The sequence below is a fragment of the Tupaia chinensis genome, unplaced genomic scaffold, assembly GCF_000334495.1.
Source record: "Tupaia chinensis unplaced genomic scaffold, TupChi_1.0 Scaffold000469_1, whole genome shotgun sequence".
NCBI lineage: Eukaryota > Metazoa > Chordata > Mammalia > Scandentia > Tupaiidae > Tupaia > Tupaia belangeri.
This window is the reverse complement of record NW_006159978.1, coordinates 672,846-693,443: the sequence shown is the minus strand read 5'-3', so window position 1 is coordinate 693,443 and position 20,598 is coordinate 672,846. Positions and strand designations below refer to the sequence as shown.

Below are 20,598 nucleotides of genomic sequence, written 5' to 3'. Positions count from 1 at the left end.
CCGACCCCTACAAGTTCCACTTTTTTAAGAAAATAGACGTAAGACAGTGGTTGCAAATGTTTAAAAGTAAAATCCAATTTTCCCTGTTGAAATCACACACAGTGTATAAAATAAAAAGAATAGGGGCTGGCAGGTGGCGTAGTGGTTAATGGGCACTGGACTCCCACATGGCCGACTGTGATTCGAGTCCTAGACCTGGCTGCTGGCTCTGTCTCTCTCACTGTCCCTCTCTGGTCAAATTAAAAATAAATAAATAAAGTTAAATAAAATAATTCTTAAAAAAATTTTTAAAAATAAAAAGAATAAAAAGGAAAGTAGCTCCAAGCAGAAGCAAGCAGCAGTGGCAGAGACACTTCTTTAGAATTAAGAGTGCTATTACATGGGGACCAGTATGTGGCGTGGTGGTTAAGGCACTGGACACGCCGATATGGCTGACCACGATTCGAGTCCTAGACCTAGTGGCTTGTTTTTCACTTTCTCTCTCTTTCTGGTCAAATTAAAATAAAAAAAAAAAAATTAAATTAAGAATTATTAAAAAAAGAGTACTATTATAGATTAGTCTTTCATACTATAAATTGTGGACTATTGCTACCTTCATTTATTTCTTTTGTCTTTTTTTAATTTTTATTTAGTTATTATTATTATTTAATTTGATGAGAGAAGGAGAGAAAGAGAGAGAAAGCAAGCCGTCATGTCTAAGACTTGAACCATAGCCGGCCATGTGGAGTCCAGCACCTTAACCACCACATCACCTGCTGACCCCTGTCCATTTTTCTTTTATACTGTGTTTTTCTAATGGATTTGTATGACGGCTTTATATACAGACATATACTAGTGAGTGCCAGGGAGAGCTAGCTACGTGATAAATGACAGGGAACAGCCAATTTTTACAACTATTCCACAAAAGTTAAATTCAAACCAGCTAAAGATCTTCTTACACAAAATACTAATACGGTCACATAATATTTTCTCAAAATACTATAGAGTTAGCAATCTCTTCTGACCAAGAAAACTGTTCAACAGAATAAACAGCAATTCACACCACCAGGCACACTGCGGCTCTGAAAGGGTGTTACGGAATACTTACTCAGAAGCTGCTCGTCTCGCTGCTTTCTCCTTGGCTGCACGTACGTAGCATTAAACGAGTCTGTGATGAGCAGTGAGGGTCTGCTTAGCATTTCCAGGGAACATCCATTTAAGTGGCTATAATAAAGTTTAAGAGGAATATTTTTACATCACTTCAAATGAACCATAATAGCTTCTTCTAAAAAAACAAGCAAACGGGGCCGGCAGGTGGCATCATGGTTAAGGGTGCTGGCCTACCACAGTTCAAGTCCCAGTCCTGGTGGCTTGCTTTCTTGCTTTCTCACCTTCTCTCTCTCTCTTTCTCTCTCTCTCTCCACCCCCCTCTCCCTCTCTGGTCAAATTAAAATAAATAAAGTTAAATAAAATTAAAAAAAAAAAAAAACCTACTCTGAAAAATAAAGGGCTGCCCCAAAGCTCTGTGCTAAGTGCTATGCATAGGAAGCTGGATCCCACATGGTCAACCAGCTCGAATCTCAGTCCTGGTGACTTGAATAGATGGGCGTACGTGCATGCCTAAAATCCTGACAGAATGGAAAAATGAAGGAAAAAGAACTGCGGCATGACTAGACCCCACTGGGAGGCACTATTTCTTTTCTCTCTCTGACATGAGCACATATACTTCAGCATTAAAAAATAATAAAAAATGAAGAACCAGAATTAAAATACAAGCTCATCTGATGCAAAAATTTTGAAATCCATGCATAAGTTTTTCATAATATGCATTTTCCATGAACTTTTTGAAGGCCTTCCTCATGTTTTTGATAAGCTGATTAGCATCTGGCCTTAATGATATAAAAGTCATTGGCCAATTTGTTGCAAATATTTTTCCTAATTTATTTTTGTTTTAATTTATTTTTTCATCTATTTTGAATCTCTATGTAATCAAATAACTTTTCCTTTGTAACTTCATCCATTATCTTACAAAGTCTTTTCCAAATCAGATTCAAATTCACTCATTTTCTTTCTTTTCTTAAAAATTGCTACAGGGGGGACCAGTAGTTAGTGTAATAACTATGTCGCTGCACTCCCACGTAGTTGACCGCGGTTTGCGTCCCGGACCCAGTGGCTTAAAACTCACGCGGGGTGCATGCGCGTGTGTGCCCAAGATCCCGAGAGGAGGACAGAGGAGAAGGGATTGCGGCGTGGCCACCCCCGCCCCTGGGGAGTGATTTCTCACTTTCCGTCTGTCTGTCTGTTTCTGTCTGTCTGGCGAGCGCACACACCCTATAGCAAAAACCTTCTCAAAAAAAAAAATTGCTACAGGGCACATGTGCTTGCTGAAGAGAGAGACAGAAGGAGAGAGAGGGGGGACTGTCACATCACAATCCCTTCTCCATTCCCCTCTTGGAACTTTGGGCAAGCACACGTATACGGTCAGCATATTTTTCAAGTCACAGAATTCAAGACCTGAACCTGCCATGTGGGATCCAGTCACCTTAACCACTGTGCCACTGGCTGGCCCAAACTCACTCACTTTCTGTTTAATTCCAATATATCTGAAATTTACTTTGTTACATAGCAAAAAAATGCATGAATTAATTTTTTTTTCCCAAAGTGGCTAAATTCCTGTAGGTATATATCAAATATCCATCCTTTTTTCATTAACCTCTAGCTGTATGAGTCTATAATTCAATTTATTAGTCTTAAATAATTCATTCTTTATTTTTTATTTTTAGAGATTTTTTGACATAGGGCACATGTGGCCAAAGGAGAGACAGAGACAGAAAGCAAGAAATCATCCCCCAAGAGAATGGCCATGCCGCAATCCCTTCTCCTTCACTCTCCTCTTAGGATCTTGAGCATGTGCACGAGCACACATAGGCCTGGCTTTAGATTTAAGCCATCAACTGAAACCTCAGTCGATTACATGGGAGTCCAAAACATAACCATTACGCCATCTGCTGGTCCCTTAAATAATTCTCAATGTAAAGATCTTGAGGTTACTATAATCTAATACAAAGTGGCTATAAACTTAATGTACAGATATAACCAAAAAAGTCTGTATGAGACTATCCACCAAAAAATTTTATAGTAATGCTGTACCAATGAAGTGTATATATCATCATGTCCCCTTTAAAGGGAGGCTAACTTTATATATATATATATATATATATATATAAAAAATATTCAATGGTATATTCAAAGCACATTCAATGATAACTATTGACATTACAAAAATAAAAACCCACCCACAAAACTCTGTTAAGTAGCAGGTCAAGAACATATAAAATAAAATTGGATATATAAAAATTTACCTCCTTTGTAACATGGAGTCTATTTTATAGACTGGACACTTAACATTAAATTTCTCAAATCACTCTTACGTCTTAAGCCAAACTTTTCCCCTTACAATGCAAATAATTAGTCATTTTGAAAACATTGATTATTTGATGCTTTTAAATAGCCCCAAGGGGGGCCAGCAGGTGGCATGGTGGTTAAGGGCGTTGAACTCCAACTTGGCCGACAGAGTTCGAGACCCAGACTTGGCAGCTTATTCTCTCTCTCTCTCTGGTCAAATTTAAATGAATGAGTGAATGAATGAATGAATAAACAAAGTAATTCTAAAAATAAATAAATAGCCCCAGCAGCCAGCTCAAGTTCCAAACCTGGTAGCTTGAGAAAATATACTGGGCGTGTGTGTGTGTGTGTGTGTGTCCAAAATCTGAAGAGGAGGATGTAACGGAAAGGACTACACCATGGCCGTCCCCTTTGGGGGGTGACTTCTCACTCTCCTCGTCTCTCTCAGGCAAGCACATGCACCTTACTGCAAAAATTTAAAAAAAAAATTTTTTTAAAGCCTCAATGTTCTGGTTTAAAAACAAAACAAAACAAAATCTGTTTCTAAATTTCCCTCCAAAGAATACACTAATACCAAGTACATTTCCTTTAGCATCTGTCTTGATATACCTACATCTCCCTCTTGTGGTTGAAGTCAACTGCATAAACAATCTCTTCCTCTCCATCTTTGACTATCTTCCAGATTGTTCCACCTATCATATGACCAGCTGGCAGAGGTGTAATCGACAAGCCATGTCCTTTACCTATGTCAACAAGACCATGAAAATAGTCAGATTTCTCTTACAACCTGAAGGAAAGGTTAGTTATTTCTATGCTATTTTATTAGGATAAATGATACAAATACAAAAGTGAAATGGATTCAGTGAATTTCAAGCCTGATTCTCCCATTCCACAGTTACTTTATTTTCTCACTTGAGGCAAACATTTGTTATTTGCTACATTTTTTTTTCCTTTTTCTTTAAGAATTATTTATGGGGGACCAGCAGTTAGCATAATGGCTATGTTGCTGAATTCTCATGTAGTCAACCACGGTTCGAGTCCCAGATCCAGGGGCTTAAATTCACACTGGGCACATGTGCGTGAATGTCCAAGATCCTGAGAGGAGAATGGTGGAGAAGGGATTGTGGCGTGGCCCTCCACTGCTGAGGGGTGATCTTTCATTTTTTTGTCTCTCTCTGTCTTTCTGGCGAACACATGCACCCTATAGTAAAAACTTCTCCAAAAAAAAAAAAAAAAAAAAAAAAAAAAAAAAGAATTATTTATAGGTTAAAGCACTGGACTCCCACATGGCTGACCATGGTTCAAGTCTCAGACCTGACAGCATGCTTTCTTGCTTTCTCTTTGTTTCTCTCTGTCAAAATTTAAAAACTAATAACAAATAAATTTTTTTAATTCTTTAAAAAAAATTTAAAAGGGGACCAGTAGTTGAAGTAATAGCAAACCTCTCAAAATAAGTAAGTAAATAAGAATTATTTCCAGAGGGCATGTGCTCTCCCTGGATATACACAGACAGTGAAAGGAAAAGTGAGAAATCACTCCCAGGGGGAATAGCCACACCAGAAAAGTGAGACATCATCGCCTAGAGGAATAGCCATGCCGCAAGCCCTTCTCCTCCATTCTCCTCTTGGGATTTTAGGCACACATGTATATGCACCCAGGAAGACTTGCAAGACACCAGGTCCAGGACTCCAACTGTGGTCAGTCATGTGGGAGTTCAGCGATATAACCACTCAGCCACCTGCTGGCCCCTTGTAATGTATTCTTTTTTTTTTGGAGCGGTTTTTGCTATAGGTCACGTGCGCTCGCCAGACGGAGAGAGACAGAGCGACAGAAAGCGAGAAATCACCCCTCAGGGGGGATGGTCACGCCACAATCCCTTCTCCTCCATTCTCCTCTTGGGATCTTGGGCGCACACACACACACACACACGCACGCACCTGGCATGAGTTTAAGCCACCGGGTCCAGGACCCGAACCACGGTCGACTACATGGGAGTCCAGCAACACAGCCATTACGCTACCTGCTGGTCCCTTGTAATGTATTCTTACAGAGATGTTTGTCCTTATAAATAGAATGCTAGAGTGGACTTAAAAGCCAGGAACACTATTGGCCCAGCCTCACTGACACAGGCAATGTGGGAGCACTACACAATGCTGGAGTAATAGGGGAGCCTTGGGTTCAATCCCCAGGTTGACCCAAGCACACGATGCCTGTGATCGGCTCGCTAGAGACATGGAGGAGAATTACAGCATAGCGGGAGCTCCTGCTAGGAGGTGCCTTTTTCTCTCTGTCTCTCCTGTGAAAGAAACTTAGAAAAAGCAGTATGAAGTTACCCATTATGAACTAATCAGTTTTAACATTTATATTAACACAAAATTATCAAGTATTTCCATTTTTGCTAAACTCTAAAACTGACAGAATAACAATGCAAATCTCTATTATAGAATACAGTTTATCCTATAGAAAAATTAAGTATAAGCCAAAGTGCTGAGATCGTTATTTCCTGGCTAAATCTTTAGAGTCTATTATTGTACCATTTTTTTCAATGCCAAAGTTCTTCTTATGAAAATTTCTAATACTGTCTGTCTGTGGATGACAAATATAAACTTAATATATGATTTTCTGACCTAATTAAATAATAAACTTAAGGTATAACTCTAGAATTCGGTCATCTTCTACTCTCCTGCCATAGCGATTTATTTAAATCACATTTCCCGATCCAAGGGACTCTGTCTTCTCAACCTGTCAGTCCTGAGGGAGAGGAACTGGCCATATTACTTTTGCTCATGATATCAATGCACAGTGAACATTAGGTAAGTCTTTCCCAAATTAAAAATGAAAAAGCCTGAGCTATTAACATTTTGTCAGTATTTAGTCTAAAATATTTTAAAATTCAAATGGAAGATCAGAGTTCTAGATACCAAGGAGCAAATACTTATGTTTTGCTCTTCAGACTACAGTGCCTAGGGCTTTTACTACAAATTCTCCTCAGTATTTTTCAGTAGGTGAAGCCCACTACGCCAATTACTCACTATGAGAAATACTTACCTTTCAAATTCACAATCTGAGAGAATTTTAGTTGCTGTATTTTATCAAAGGCTGCATCCACATCATCTAATGTAAAGAGCGTAAAATCTTCTGTGTTGTGTCGAGACTAAAAGAACACCACAAACAGAAGGTTAAAACTAATCACCAAAAGAGCTTTAGAAAAAGAATGTGTTATCTGGCTTAAATTACCTGATACAGATCATACATGAACATCTGACCCATTTTATACACAGGGATGGTTGCGTAGATAGCGCAGTTCAGACCCAACTTGCCAACAGCAAACGGGAGGGCGCCGAGATGGAGAGGATCGGGGTGAGACAAGAGCACGGCGTCAATCTGGTGAACGTGCCTAGGAGAATACAACAAAACGGCTACTTTCCTGGATCTTCTTTTAAGGGTAAAGGCAGGATATTCAAAAGTATTTACCAATTCTAGATTGAAGACTATGCTGGGATCGAAGAGTAAAACTAAGAGCTAAAATTATACTCCTTATGAGTTCTAATGATTACTACCACTGTTCTGCCAAAATTATGGTATAAAAACATATACATACTTCTTTTGGAAAGGAGGCCTACATGGGAGCCACCAGGTGGTGTGAAGCTTGAGGCTGAGGTACAGGGTTCCACATAGCGGGCTGTGCAGTTTGAGTCCTAGACCCGGCTGCCTGAGAATCACGCTGGGCGGGTGTGCCTGCATGCCCAAAATCCCAAGAGGAGAATGGAGAGGGGATTGTGGTATGGCTATCCCCCAGTCAGGGGTGATCTCTCCCTTTCCCCCTCTCTCTATATCTGAACCCAACAAATGCACATGCCCTTTGGCAAAAAATTTAAAAAGAGGGAGTCCTTGAAGCCCAGTGCCACTACTGCCACCATTCTTCCGGGCCAGCATGAGCACCTTGCAGCACCTGGTGGGGTAGCTCAAGCTGGAGTCGTGTGTGGAGGAGATCAAGGTGTTTCAGGCTGCCGCAGAGCTTCAGCAGTACTGCGTGCAGAATGCCTGCAAGGATGCACTGCTGGTCGGTGTTCCAGTTGGAAGCAACCCTTTCTGGAAGCCCAGATCCTGTGCTTTATTCTGAAGACTTTAGAGAAGTAGTTTGCTGAGGATGCCTTCAAGCACAAACATGAAAAACTGCCTCCATATCTCAAGAAAACTTTTCTCAGGGCAGGCAGATGGAATGATGGTTGAGGGCGCTGGACTCCCACATGGTCGACTGCAGTTCGAGTTCCAGACCTGTGGCAGCTTGATTTCTTACTTTCCCTCTCTCTTTCACTCTGTTCCTCTCTGGTCAAATATTTAAAAAGAAATAAATAATGTCTTTAAAAAAAAATAGATAAAATTTTTAAAAAAGCAAAAAAAGGGACCAGCGATTAGTGTACTGGCTATGTAGCTGGACCGCTATATAGTCAACTGCAGTTTGAGTCCCAGACCCGGTGGCTTAAAAAAATGAAAAAAATAAAACACTTTTCTCTAGTCAATGACTTTAACATATTGCAGTTTTTACTCGAATAAGGAAACTAGGTGAAAAAGTAGAGCTTTAAATTGTTAAGCCTGGTTCTTTTGGCAAAGTGCTTTGTATTTAAGACAGAAACCTTACTACCAAATATACCAGGATGCACCGAAATCTTTCATTAGTGAATTGCTAGTGTTTCTATACCTGAAAGAAATATCAAGTGTGTTTTTAGTTACTGGATGTTTACATTTTGGGAAGGAAGACATGTTTGTTTATAAAACAAATGGAATATTTGTAATTTCTTGTTTTACACACAGATTTTTCTAGTATAACCAAATTTGTTTTCTTATAAATTTACACTTTCTAAGTGAAGATGGAAAGATAAAAACTGGGGGAAAGAATAGGTTTTACTAATCAAATGATGTCTTATTTTTTAAAAATTATTTTAAGATTGTTTTTAGTGTTTTTTTTAAAGATTTGTTTTTAATTTTATTTGTTATCATCATTCTTCGGTTTTGACAAGAGAGAGACAGAGAGGAAGGGGGAGTGAGAAAGCAAGCCGCCAGGTCCAGAACTTGAACCATGGTCAGTCGTGTGGGAGTCTAGGGCCTCAAACACCATGCCACCTGCCGGCCCCAATGTATGGTGTTTTAAATAAGATTGTTTTATTTTTAACACTTAAGATGAGAGCTATTCCTTAGCAAACTTGTTTGGAAAGATTAGTGTTACATTTTGGGTTGCCCCATCCTGTATATGACACAGATGTGTTGTCATCTTAAGTTCATTTACTTTGTAGTTGCTGTACTTTAAAAAGAAATACATTATTTCATGTATTTAAAAATGTCTAAAATGTGACCTACCAAACATTGCAAATGGTTTAATACAAAGTAATGTGAAAATACTAGAACTTAAAAGAATTCATGTCATGAGCATTTTACTTTGATGATGTGCCTTTGACTTAATCTGGGGCATTTTTAAGACACTCTGTATTTGTAATAACCTTTGAAGAGCCTGGAAATAAAATTTTTGCTTAATTCATCAAAAAAAAAAAAAAATCTATAAAAGAAAGCCTACGTGATCCAGCTCTAGAACTTTCACATAGAAGGTGCTTCCTCTTCTCGAATTCTCATGTACTCCTGCTCACTCTTAAAATTAGGGTCCAAAAACAACAAAAAAATCCAAAACAAAAAACAGGGCTGGCCATGTGGCCTGCTGATTGAGGGAATTGGACCCCACACAGCCAATTGTACAGGTTGGAATCCCAGCCCTGGTGGCTTGAGGAGCATGCCAGGCACATGTGTGTACATGCCCAGGATTCCAAGGGGGTGGAAAAGTGGAGAAGGTAATTTGGTGCTTTCTTCTCCCTCCGCCTATCTCTGCCAAGTCCATGCACCCTCTGACATATAAACAAAAACAAAAAAAAAAGGAAAAAATTAAAATTAGGGCACAAAAATTTCTACTGAAATTCGTTAGCCAAGTAATTTAAGATATTGCTAAAATGTCAATAAACAAAGTATGTACATCAATCACAATCTTACAAGTTAAAATGGTCACTATTGGTTACCATAGTAGCACAAATACTGATGTCACATGGGAGGTCCAGGTTCCTTAAAAAACAGGCTGGGCACAGTGGCCTTTGGTCCTACCTAAGAAGGAATTTGGAGCAAGACGTTCATAATATAAGATCCTGTCAGAAAACCTCCCTCCTGCTCTCCTTCCCCGCGTCCTCTTGCCTTCCAGGGCATGCTCTCTCATGAGAAGATAAAAAAGGCTAATATTTAGCTTTTTGGCATAAAGAAAACAAGGCTAAAATTTTTAGCCTCTTAAGCCAGTCTCTTTCTCCCGCTCAGGCCCACTCCTACCTCTCAGGAGTAAACTTTCACTTTTACCTAATAAACTACTTTTTCTTTTCACTACAGGAGGAAAAAAACACTTTTCATTATAAACTAGAGCAAAAATGCAACATTACATAACATCAAAATAGTATTTAGTAGTATATATATATTTAGTAGTAGTATAATAGTAAAAGAAAAGCTGATTTAATAAAAGCCTGGAAATACAAAAAGTTACTTACTTCCTCAGGGAGTCTATAATATCCATTGAAAAATGCTCATCCCAGCCACAGTCCAGCAGAAATCGAAACTCATCGACTTGGAGAAGATAGCAAAGCGCAGACTCTTCTTGGACCCCAGAGAGGGTAGTTAATTTAATAATAGATGTCATTTTTTTGGTCCGGTAACAACAATCTAAAAGGTTCTTTCGAAAAATAAAAAGGAGTAACAAATATAAAAGCATAATTTAAAGTATATAATAAACAAATTTATCATAAATTTCTGCATGCACAGACATTCCATAAATAGAAAGCAAACATTTTCGAGTCCCATGTCCAGCAATGCCAAGTTTAAAAGCACAAACTGACCTTACACTCTCCTGTTTACAGTGAGTCCTTCAGTGACTGCCTGGTGTGGTTTAATGAAAAGTGGTAAGACTCTGAAATCAGACAGACCCAGATCTGACTCTACTACTCTGTGATCTGGGGTGAGTTCATTAACCTTTCCTTTTTCCTCAACTATGTATCCCAGTCCATAAAACATTAGTATTAATATAGATATAAAAAGGATGCTGGAGGATTTCATAGGCATAAATTAACTAGAACAGACTGCCACAACCAAGTTCGCCAATAAACAAACATTTACTGAAATAATGAATCAGCCTTTAAGGTGAGCTGGCTCTGTGATGGCATTGATCACATTGCATTGCAATGATTAATTTGCATGTCTGTCTCTACTAGACCAGTAGTCTCCTTAAATAAGCAGACCTCCCCCTTGAAAACTTAATAAAAAGCTAAGGATCCTCCCAACTCCCTTTATCCCCTTATCTTCAACACACTAACATAACAAAATACATATACATAGAAATTCACATACTTTCCAGAAAATTTAATGTTAACAACCTTTACACTGGCCTGTCCCGTGGTGCAGTGGTTAAGCCCTGTGCACAGGAAGCTGGCTCCTACCCGCTTCTACACAGCTCACTGCAGGCTGAGTCCCAGTCCAGTGGCTGGAAAAACATGTCTGGCCCGTGTGTGCATGTGGGTCCCAAATCCTGGGGGAACGGGAAAATGGAGTAGAGTGCTACAGCAGGACCATGCCCTAAGGAGGGTTTTCTATCTTTTCTCCCTCTATCTCCCTTCCTCTCTCATGAGCAAACACACCCTCTAGCAATTAAAAAAAAAAAAAAAAAGGTAAAGAACCCTTGCACCAGTATGTGGGCAACTGAAAAACAGCGGTGCAATTGTTAAGTGTGCAATTCTTAGAATTCTTAAAACCTGACACACAGGAGGTACTCAATATACATCTGACGGAATGTACGTTGAGATGCCTACTACATACGTTTCAAGATTTAACACGAACATATCTAGGACCTAAAACTGTGTGCTAGTAAACAGATGCAATAAGAATATTCATTACCAAATTCAACTCCACAGCAACGCTTCAGATTTTAGGTCCTTAAAAATCAAGTAGCCTTGGGCCAGTGGCTGGCATGCTGGTTGCTGGATCTCACATACACAGTTTGAGTCCCAAACCCATGATTCTCATACCACGCACGTGTGCACGCGTGCCCAAGATCCCAAGAATAAAGGAGAGATTGTGGGTGGCCATCCTAACTGGTAGTGGTGGAGTGATCGCTCATTTTCCTTCTCATTCGCTTTCTCTCTCTCTGGCAAGTCCATGTGCCAGAAAAAGTAAATAAAATAAATTTTAAAAATCAGTTAGCCTCTCCTGGCTAATTATGTAAGTAGGAGAAAAGGCCACTGAATTGCCTATCATCTCTCACACATCTACCAAGATCATCAACAAACTAAGGTAAACTGACTGTCCACCTTTTACAGCAAGCTGATGGGGACTAACTCCACATATCCCATGCCCTCTGCCACAGCCAAAACTCCCTGACTCCTAGGTTGTCCATTATTACTAATGATAATCTGTTCTAGCTGGACCCAATCTCAACCCTCTTCTCCCATCCAAATCCTTTCAGAACACTCTTTGGAACTATCTATGATTATACTCGTTTAAAATAACTCGAATTTCTCTGGAGGTTCTCTTCACCTGCTTCTCTTTACAGAAACCTGGCTGTTTCCTAATACACCGTTTCTCCTATAGCCTTCTCAAGAGGCTTCTTAAACTCTCTTACCCCCAGGACCAGCAGATGGCATGACGGTTTTGTCGCTGGACTCCCATGTAGGCAACAACGGTTTAAGTCCTGGACCGGGTGGCTTAAACTCACCCTGGAGCATGTGTGCGTGTGTGTGTGCGTGCGTGCCCAAGAACCCAAGAGGAGAATAGAAGAGAAGGGACTGAAACGTGGCCATCCCCCCTGGGGGGTGATTTCTGGCTTTCTGTCTCTCTCTTTCTGGCGAGCGCATGCACCCTATAGCAAAAACTTCTCAAAAAAAACCACACACACACAAAAACAAACACTCTTACCCCCTAGACCTCAAAACCAGGAAGTCTGTGCCCCTTGCCCCTCACTGCAGCTTCCAAACCATGTCTTCTCCCTCTTTCCATTAACACTCTTACCACCACCTATTTCACTATCGGCCTTCCACACGTTCCCCTCGCTAGTAACTTGACTTTTTTTTTTTTTTTTTTGGGAGAGATTTTCACTGTAGGGCGCGTGCGCTCGCCAGACAGACAGAGAGAGACATAGAGACAGAAAGCGAGAAATCACCCTGCAGGGGGGATGGTCACGCCGCAATCCCTTCTCCTCCATTCTCCTCTCGGGATCTTGGGCATGCACGCACACGCGCCCGGCGTGAGTTTTAAGCCACCGGGTCCGGGACACGAACCATGGTCGACTACGTGGGAGTCCAGCGACATAGCCATTACGCTAACTGCTGGTTCCCGTAACTTGACATTTTTCATGGTGGACTTTAGCTCCTGAGGTGGTCTTCTTGTTAGTAACTTCACTATTGACCTCCTGGTTTCTTGACTTTCCTGATTTTAATAGCCTTCATTTCACTTCAGTCCCCCCCACCCCCACCATGGTCATACCCTAGACTGTATCACTACAGAAATCTCCGTCCCTTTCCAAATTTCATCTTTAAGCAACTCACTCCCTCACTACCCCCTCACCTACTCTAGTATTCCCACCACAAAGATCCTTTAGCCTTGGGACCAGCAGATGGTGTAATGGTTATGACACTGGACTCCCAGGTTGCCCACTGCAGTTCGAGTCCCGGACCTGACGGCTGGAAATTCACGCCAGGTGCATGTGCATGCATGCCCCAATTCCCAAGAGGAGACTAGAGAAGGGAACTGCAGTGTGGACATTTTCACTTTCTGTCTCTGTCTCTCTGGCAAGTGCACACATCCTATAGCAAAAATCTCCATTTAGAAAAAAAAATCCTTTAGGGACCAGCAGTTAGCGTAATGGCTATGTTGCTGGACTCCCATGTAGTCGACCACAGTTCGCATCCCGGACCCGGTGGCTTAAAACTCACGCCGGGCACATGTGTGTGCGTGCCCAAGATCCCGAGAGGAGAATGAAGGAGAAGGGATTGTGGCATGGCCATACCCCCTGGGGGGTGATTTCTTGCTTTCTGTCTCTCTTTCTCTGTCTTTCTGGTGAAAGCACGTGCCCTATGGCAAAAATCTCTCAAAAAAAAAAAATTAAAAAGAAAAGAAAAAAAAGAAAAAATCCTTTGGCCCCACTGTTCTCTCTCACTGGCCGCCTCTTCACTATCCATGGCCCTCTCCTGTCTCTACCCGGGTCCTCACCTTCAGCCCATGATCCATCGTGATTACTTTGCAAACACTCTCAAATATCTCCTTTAGTTCTTTCTCATATTAGCCTGGCAAAATCTCAACCCCAATTAACTCTAGTCATTCCCTTTGTGTATTTTAGTAACTGAATGTTAACCGAGGGAGTTGAGGGTGGGAATCATACAATTGGGTTGTTTGCCCTTTTTTTTTTTTAATTTGCCAGAGGTGTATGCACTAAGCAAAGACAGAGAAAGAGGGAAAAGGAGAAAGCATGTTCCAACAGGGTGTGGTCACGCTGTAATCCCTTCTCCTCCATCTCTCTATCCCATAGGAATCAGGGGCGCATATGTACATGCACCCAGTGTGTTCTCAAACCACCGGGCAGGATTCTGCATGGATGGCATGTGGGGTCGGACTCCCTAAACCACTATGCCACCAGATTAGCACGTCTGCCATTTAGACGCATTGGTCAAAGAGCTCAAACAGGCATTAAGTACTGTTAATCCTATTTTTCTTAGTAGGCTGACTTTCCATCTCTAAGACCCCTGTTCTCTGCTCGTGTCACTCATCCTGCCCTCCATCCTATAATCAGTGGATAACTTCACCTCGTTCTTCAGTCAGAATATAAACGCGATCAGTCTGTAATTCATTTTCCGGATACCACATCCACTAACCCACCCATGCAGACACTGCCGTCTTCTAGTATACAAAATAAACAGCCCAATTTCCACCCAGGGCCAGCTCCTATGTGGTTTTTTGGTTTGTTTGTTTTTGTGTGTGTGTGTGTGTTTTTTTTTTTTTTTTTGAGAGAGATTTTTGCTATAGGTACGTGTGCTCACCAGAGAGATAGAGAAAGACAGAAATTGAGAAATCAGCCCCAAAAGGGCATGACCATGCCGCAATCCCTTCTCCTCCATTCTTTTCTCAGGATTGGGATTTTGGGCATGTCCACTCGTGCACCTGATGTGACTTAACGCCACCAGGTCTGGGACTTGAGCCAGTCTACTACATGGGAGTCCAGTGACGTAATCATTCTACCATCTGCTGGTCCCCCTTTGTGTGTTCTTGATCTCACTATCATTTACCTTCTACAAGACTTTTTCAGTCATTCCCGCTTTTCCTTGCATCAACGTGTAACTCCAATGAGGGAAAAAAAAGGTACTCTAGAAACTCCCAACGTATAGGCGCCATCTCTCTTTTTTAAAAATTACTGATGCTTGGGACCAGCAGTTAGCATGATGGCTGTATCACTGGACTCTCACGTAGTCGACCACGGTTCGAGTCCCGGACCCAGTGGCTTAAACTCACGACAGGCGCGTGTGCATGCATGCCCAATATCCCGAGAGGAGAATGGAGGATAAGGGATTGTGGTGTGGCCATCCTCCCTGGGGGGTGATTTCTCACTTGCTACCTCTCTGTCTGTCTCTGTCTGGCGAGCGCACACACCCTATAGCAAAAACCTCTCCCCCCCAAAAAAAATTACTGATGCTTTATTTATTTATGTTTTAAGTTTGCTATAGGGCAAGTATGTTCACCATAGAGACAGAGAGAGAGTGACAGTGAGAAAGCAAGCCACCAGATCCAGGACTCAAATCAGCCACGTGGGAGCACCTTAACCACCAGGCCACCTGTTGGCCCCAGGAATCACCTCTTAATTATACAACTACCACTTCATTTTTCTGTTTCCATTTCATGGGAAAACTTTTCAAAATATTTGTGATCAGATGTGACCACTTCCTCACCTATTTGCACAGCAAACCTGGGGAGCAGAGAACTGTCCACTGGCAAAAGTTGCGTAGAAGTTTATCAATGACTTTTTTTTTTAGAAGAATTATTTTAGTCAACATTTATTTTTTAAAAATTTGAGCACAGAGGGAACCAGCAGTTAGCATAATGGCTATGTCGCTGGACTCCCACATAGTCGACCACGGTTCGCATCCCGGACCCGGTGGCTTAAAACTCATGCCAGGCGCGTGTGCATGCATGCCCAAGATCCCGAGAGGAGAATGGAGGAGAAGGGACTGCGGCGTGGCCATCCCCCCTGGGGGATGATTTCTCGCTTTCTGTCTCTATGTCTCTCTCTGTCTGTCTGGCAAGTGCATTCGCCCTATAGCGAAAACCTCTCCAAAAAAAATTGAGCACAGAGAGACATAGAAAGAGAAGGAAAGCGACAAAGCAAGCTGCCAGGTCCAGGACTCAAACCACAGTCAGCCATGTAGGAGTACAACACCCCAATCACTATGCCACCTGCTGGCCCCTATCAACGACTTTTATGAAAGCAATTTCAGGAATATGGTTTGGTACCAACCACTGTATTTCTCAAATGTCCTACTTCCTATGATCCAATCTCTAACTAGTCTGTATACTTTCCCTGCCTCCAATGTATTCTCTCAGAGACATTCTCCGACCACCATAAAGTCCTTTTCCACCCATTACATTCAAAAACATCATTCTAGTTCCCTCAAACTAGAATTGCCATTTACATATTTGTTTTGTTTGTTCCCTTTTCTCTTCCTGATCCCAATTACAATGTGAACTCCATGGAGACCTTGTCTAGTTTACTTTCAATTATATCCCAACGCCTCCACAGTGCCTAACACATAGTGGTGGTCAATACATGTTTCTTTCTTTCTTTCTTTCTTTTTGGAGAGTTTTTTTGCTATAGGGCACGCGCACTTGCCAGAAAGACAGAGACAGAGAGACAGAAAGCGAGAAATCACCCCCCAGGGGGAATGGCCACACCACAAACCCTTCTTCTCCATTCTCCTCTCAAGATCTTGGGCACACACACACATGCATGGTGTGAGTTTAAGCCACCGGGTCCAGGACTCAAACTGTGGTCGCATGGGAGTCCAGCGACATAGCCATTACGCCAACTGCTGGTCCCAATGAATATTTCTTAAATGAATGAACGAGGCACTATTAATATTAAATGAGCTGAGTGCCCTTACCACGCCATTGAGGTACCTGTCTAAATGTATTTCTCCTTGCTTGGAAGAGCTGAGTGCAAGACTAGCTTGATCCATTTTTATAACCTAAGTACACTGGCACATGCCCTGTACATGGTGGTTTCTCAGTAAATAATTGTTGGTAAGTTAAAATGTAAACTTACTTAGTATGTTCCTACCTGAAATAAAAGAAGTACAAAGACATTAATTCTGAGGTTGATAAAAATGCTTAGAAATTCAATCTTGGCAAGGACCTAGGAAGTCTCACTATCAAAAAGCTTCCTATACTGCAGTTGGATTCATGAGCTAAGAGAAATTCTTTTTTCTAATCAAACCTACCTTAATTCTCTCTCTTTAGTTTGGGAAGTAAAAATACAAAGTATCTTGTAGATAGAACTGAATGAATTAATGATAAAATTTTGCAGACCCATCATTTTATTCCAGTTGCTAATAAAGCCATATCTTTATTAGAAATTGGCTACTTACTGATATCTCAGTAGTACATATGATGTAACACCATGAATTCAGAGGAAGAGTCCTTCATAAATCTAAAAAATAAACAAAAATCTCATGAATGTGGTATTTTCCCATGTTTTTATTTATACTACTAGAGGGCAGGCATACACATGCAAGAGAAAGAGAACAAGAAAGAAAATGTACCCCCCCACCCCCGGAGCACGGCCACACCACAAGCCTTTTTCCTTCCTATCAAGATTTGGGGCTTGCACACGGACGTACCTATTTGTGCCTTTCAAGCTACTAGGGCCCCTCAGTAGGCCATGTGGGATCTGGCTCCCAACGCACGCTGGTTACCCATGACACCTTGTTTTTAATTACAGTGCCTAATCTTACATCTGGTTTTTAAAAACAGAAACCTGTCATAATTTTAGGGAGCTTATGCTTACATAAAATAGAGATAAAATTTTAAGACATAAAAGTATATTATATACCTAATTGGTTACAATCAGAGGCTGAAATATGAAATTTAAGAAATAAGATGCTTGGGGCCAGCAAGAAGCATGGTGATTAAGGTGCTGGACTCTCACATGGCCGACTGCGGTTCCAGTCCTATACCGGACAGCTTTTCTCATTTTCCCTTTCTGTCTCTGTTCAAATTAAAATAATAATAATAATAAAGAAGATTCTTTAAAATTGATATTAGCTTATGCTATTAAGAATCATAGAAGAGGTGACATCTAAGATTATTATTATCTAAGACAGCAGAACTGAGTAGATACCAAGAGAGAAGATTTTCACAGAATAACCTGAACAAATGCACAAAACAAAAACTTAAAAGAGAACTCCTGGCACACTTTCATAAGTCAAAAATGGGAAAAAATTCTTAATGAATAGGAAAGGGCCAGATAACGAGCTGCCTTGGAAACTTGGACCCAGTAGTACGATAGGCACCATCTCCTGCGTAGGAATATGGAGGGAAACAGGTAACTTTGTATTATAGAAAAATCAGCTGGTATGTGAGATCAGTTAGATTAAAAGCTATAGAAAGCAAGAAGCTAAAAAGGGAAAGTATTTAGCAGATTACTTTCTCTTCTATACTTTGCTGGTTCGATTCTGAGACCAAATTTCTTTACCCTCAAGTGGACTTTCTAACTCTTAATTCATTAGTCATCCTCTAAGGCTTGAAACTCTCAATGTTTGATTCCCCCATTTACTTCTTGACAATCTGTGACCAATTCCTGATCACTTTTCCCTCGGAATGTCTTGCATGTATGTCATTCCCTTGTCATTTCTACTGCCACCACCTTAATGCAGGGCATCCATACCTTACATTTGGTTTCTCTATTTCTCTTGCTTCCAGCCTTTTCTATTCTTTTCAATCTAAACACTGCTGCCAGGGACCAGCAAGTGGTATGGTGGTTAAGTTGCTGGATTCCCACATGGCTGATCAAGGGTCAAGTCCTAGACCTGGTAGCTTGCTTTCTCATTTTCTCTGTGTCTCTGGTATAGCAAATTAAATAACAATTAAATAATTCTAAAAAGTAATAGACATTGCTGCCAGGTTAATCCTTAGAAATGTTCCTACCCATCTCTGAAGTCTTTTTACTACTTGAGGAAAAACAAAGAATGTGTTATCTGGCAATGGAGAGCACCAACGAGCTGCCCTAACTCACTGCTCACTGCTCTCTCGAATTCCACCTCCGTACTAGTTTCCCCTTACTAGCCTCTAGTACACTGCATGCTACAAATGTAATTTTAAATGTTTTCACACCCACAATGAAAAGTAAAAAGAAAGTGGTGAAATTAATTTGAGTATATTTTATTTAACCCAACAGGTTCAAAACACTATCATTTCAACATGCAATCATTGGGGCCGGCAGATGGTATGTAGCTAAAGGTGATGGACTCCCACATGGCCTATCATGGTTCAAGTCCTGGACCTGGCAGCTTGGTTTCTCACTTTCTCTCACTCTATCACTCTGCCCCTCTCTAGTCAAATTAAAATAAATAAATTTAAATAAAATAGTTCTTAAAAATGCAATCATTGTTGAAAATGAATGAGAGGGTCAGACTGTTGTTTAACAGCAAAATGCAACACTCTGTCAGGCTGACCCACAGGGGAAGGTTTCAAGTTTGCACTGAGACCTGCCTGTTACATCTGGTACATGAGTGCCTATGATCTGGGCTGGATGAAGCTGGGGGTAGATCACAGCATGCGGACCTATTTGGGTACCTATCTTTCAGTCTGTCTCTCTCATGGAATAAACTTTTTCTAAAAATGAGCTATTTTGGGGTGGGCAGGTGGCGCCATAGTTAAGGTGCTGGACTCCTACATGGCTGACTACAGTTTGAGTACCGGGCCTGGAAGCTTGGTTTCTTACCCTCTAAAATCATAAATAAAATTGAATGAACTTTTTTTTTTTTTTAAATGAGCTATTTTGGGGCCAGCAGGTGGTGTGGTGGTTAAGGGTGCTGGACTCCCACATGGTCAGCTATAGTTCAAGTCCCCGACCTGGCAGCTTGCTTTCTCACTTTCTCTCTCTCTCTTGCTCTGTCCATCTCTGGTCAAATTAAAATAAATGAATAAAATTAAATAATTATTTTTTTTAAAAAGGAGCTATTTTACAACCTGTTTTCCATAGCAAGTCCTCAAGATCCAGAGTGTGTGTTTACAGCACATCTGAAGTCAAACTAACCACATTTCAAGTGCTTGACAGCTACGTATGACTAGTGGTTACTTTAATAGCACAGGTCTAGACTCTAAAATCAATGTTTTCGACTACAGGGAATTGTGTTCTGCCACTTCTGAAGTGCAGGCTAGCACTGTTCTATTTTCATGTATACATCTAGGACTGGATTTTAATGAAATCAGCAACCATTTAGTCTCCCAGATTAAAAATTTAAGCTACTCTCTTACCATTAAATTGGCAGCTATCAGGTGAATCCAGGCAGACAATTACTTAACGTCTAGCATCCTCTACTGTCCTACCTCACTGGAGGCACTCATTGCCTTACCTGAAGGATTGCAATTTCCGCTCATCTAGTTTTCCTGTTCCCAGCTGATCCTGCTGTGAAAGACCATCCTAAAAACAAGTATCCTCATGCCAATCCTTGCATGAAATTCCCACTGGCTTCTTGCTAACTACAGGATAAATTCTAAACACCTTGGTTGAAAACCAAGATCCTTCACAGGCTGGCTGCCTCAACCCATCCCCACTTGCTTCACTTCATCCTTAACCACGGTTATTCTCCCTCTTACTCCCTCGGTATACCAAACTTGCCCCGTCTCCATACGGTTTGCATGCAAGAACAGCCTTTGAGTTTAGCAAATTCCTTTAGATACCTCATAATCCTGCAAATTATTCACTTTTATAAAAGCTTTTCCTGTCCCCAAAGGTAGTTATTTTTACCTAGCACCACGGGGAGAGGAAGAATACTTGTTGAGTATATATTAGTTGTATAAAGGAGAAGTGATCATTTCTCTATCTCCCATACAAAGCACAGTGCTCAAAGCAACAGAAATAAATGTACTGAAAGCAGGAAT

At 41.0% G+C, this 20,598-nt stretch overlaps 1 protein-coding gene across 1 annotated transcript in view; it reads right to left on the bottom strand.

Annotated features, from left to right (window-relative positions):
• CPSF2 (cleavage and polyadenylation specific factor 2) overlaps positions 1–20,598 on the bottom strand; it is a 38,496-nt gene that overhangs the window by 16,867 nt on the left and 1,031 nt on the right. The window contains exons 2-7 of the mRNA XM_014590643.2: positions 17,082–17,143; positions 9,957–10,138; positions 6,622–6,781; positions 6,433–6,538; positions 3,998–4,127; positions 1,088–1,203 (exon numbers count right to left, since the gene is read on the bottom strand). Of these exons, the coding sequence (XP_014446129.1) occupies positions 1,088–1,203; positions 3,998–4,127; positions 6,433–6,538; positions 6,622–6,781; positions 9,957–10,105 (661 nt within the window). The 5' untranslated portion in view covers positions 10,106–10,138; positions 17,082–17,143. The remainder of the gene's footprint in view (positions 1–1,087; positions 1,204–3,997; positions 4,128–6,432; positions 6,539–6,621; positions 6,782–9,956; positions 10,139–17,081; positions 17,144–20,598) is intronic.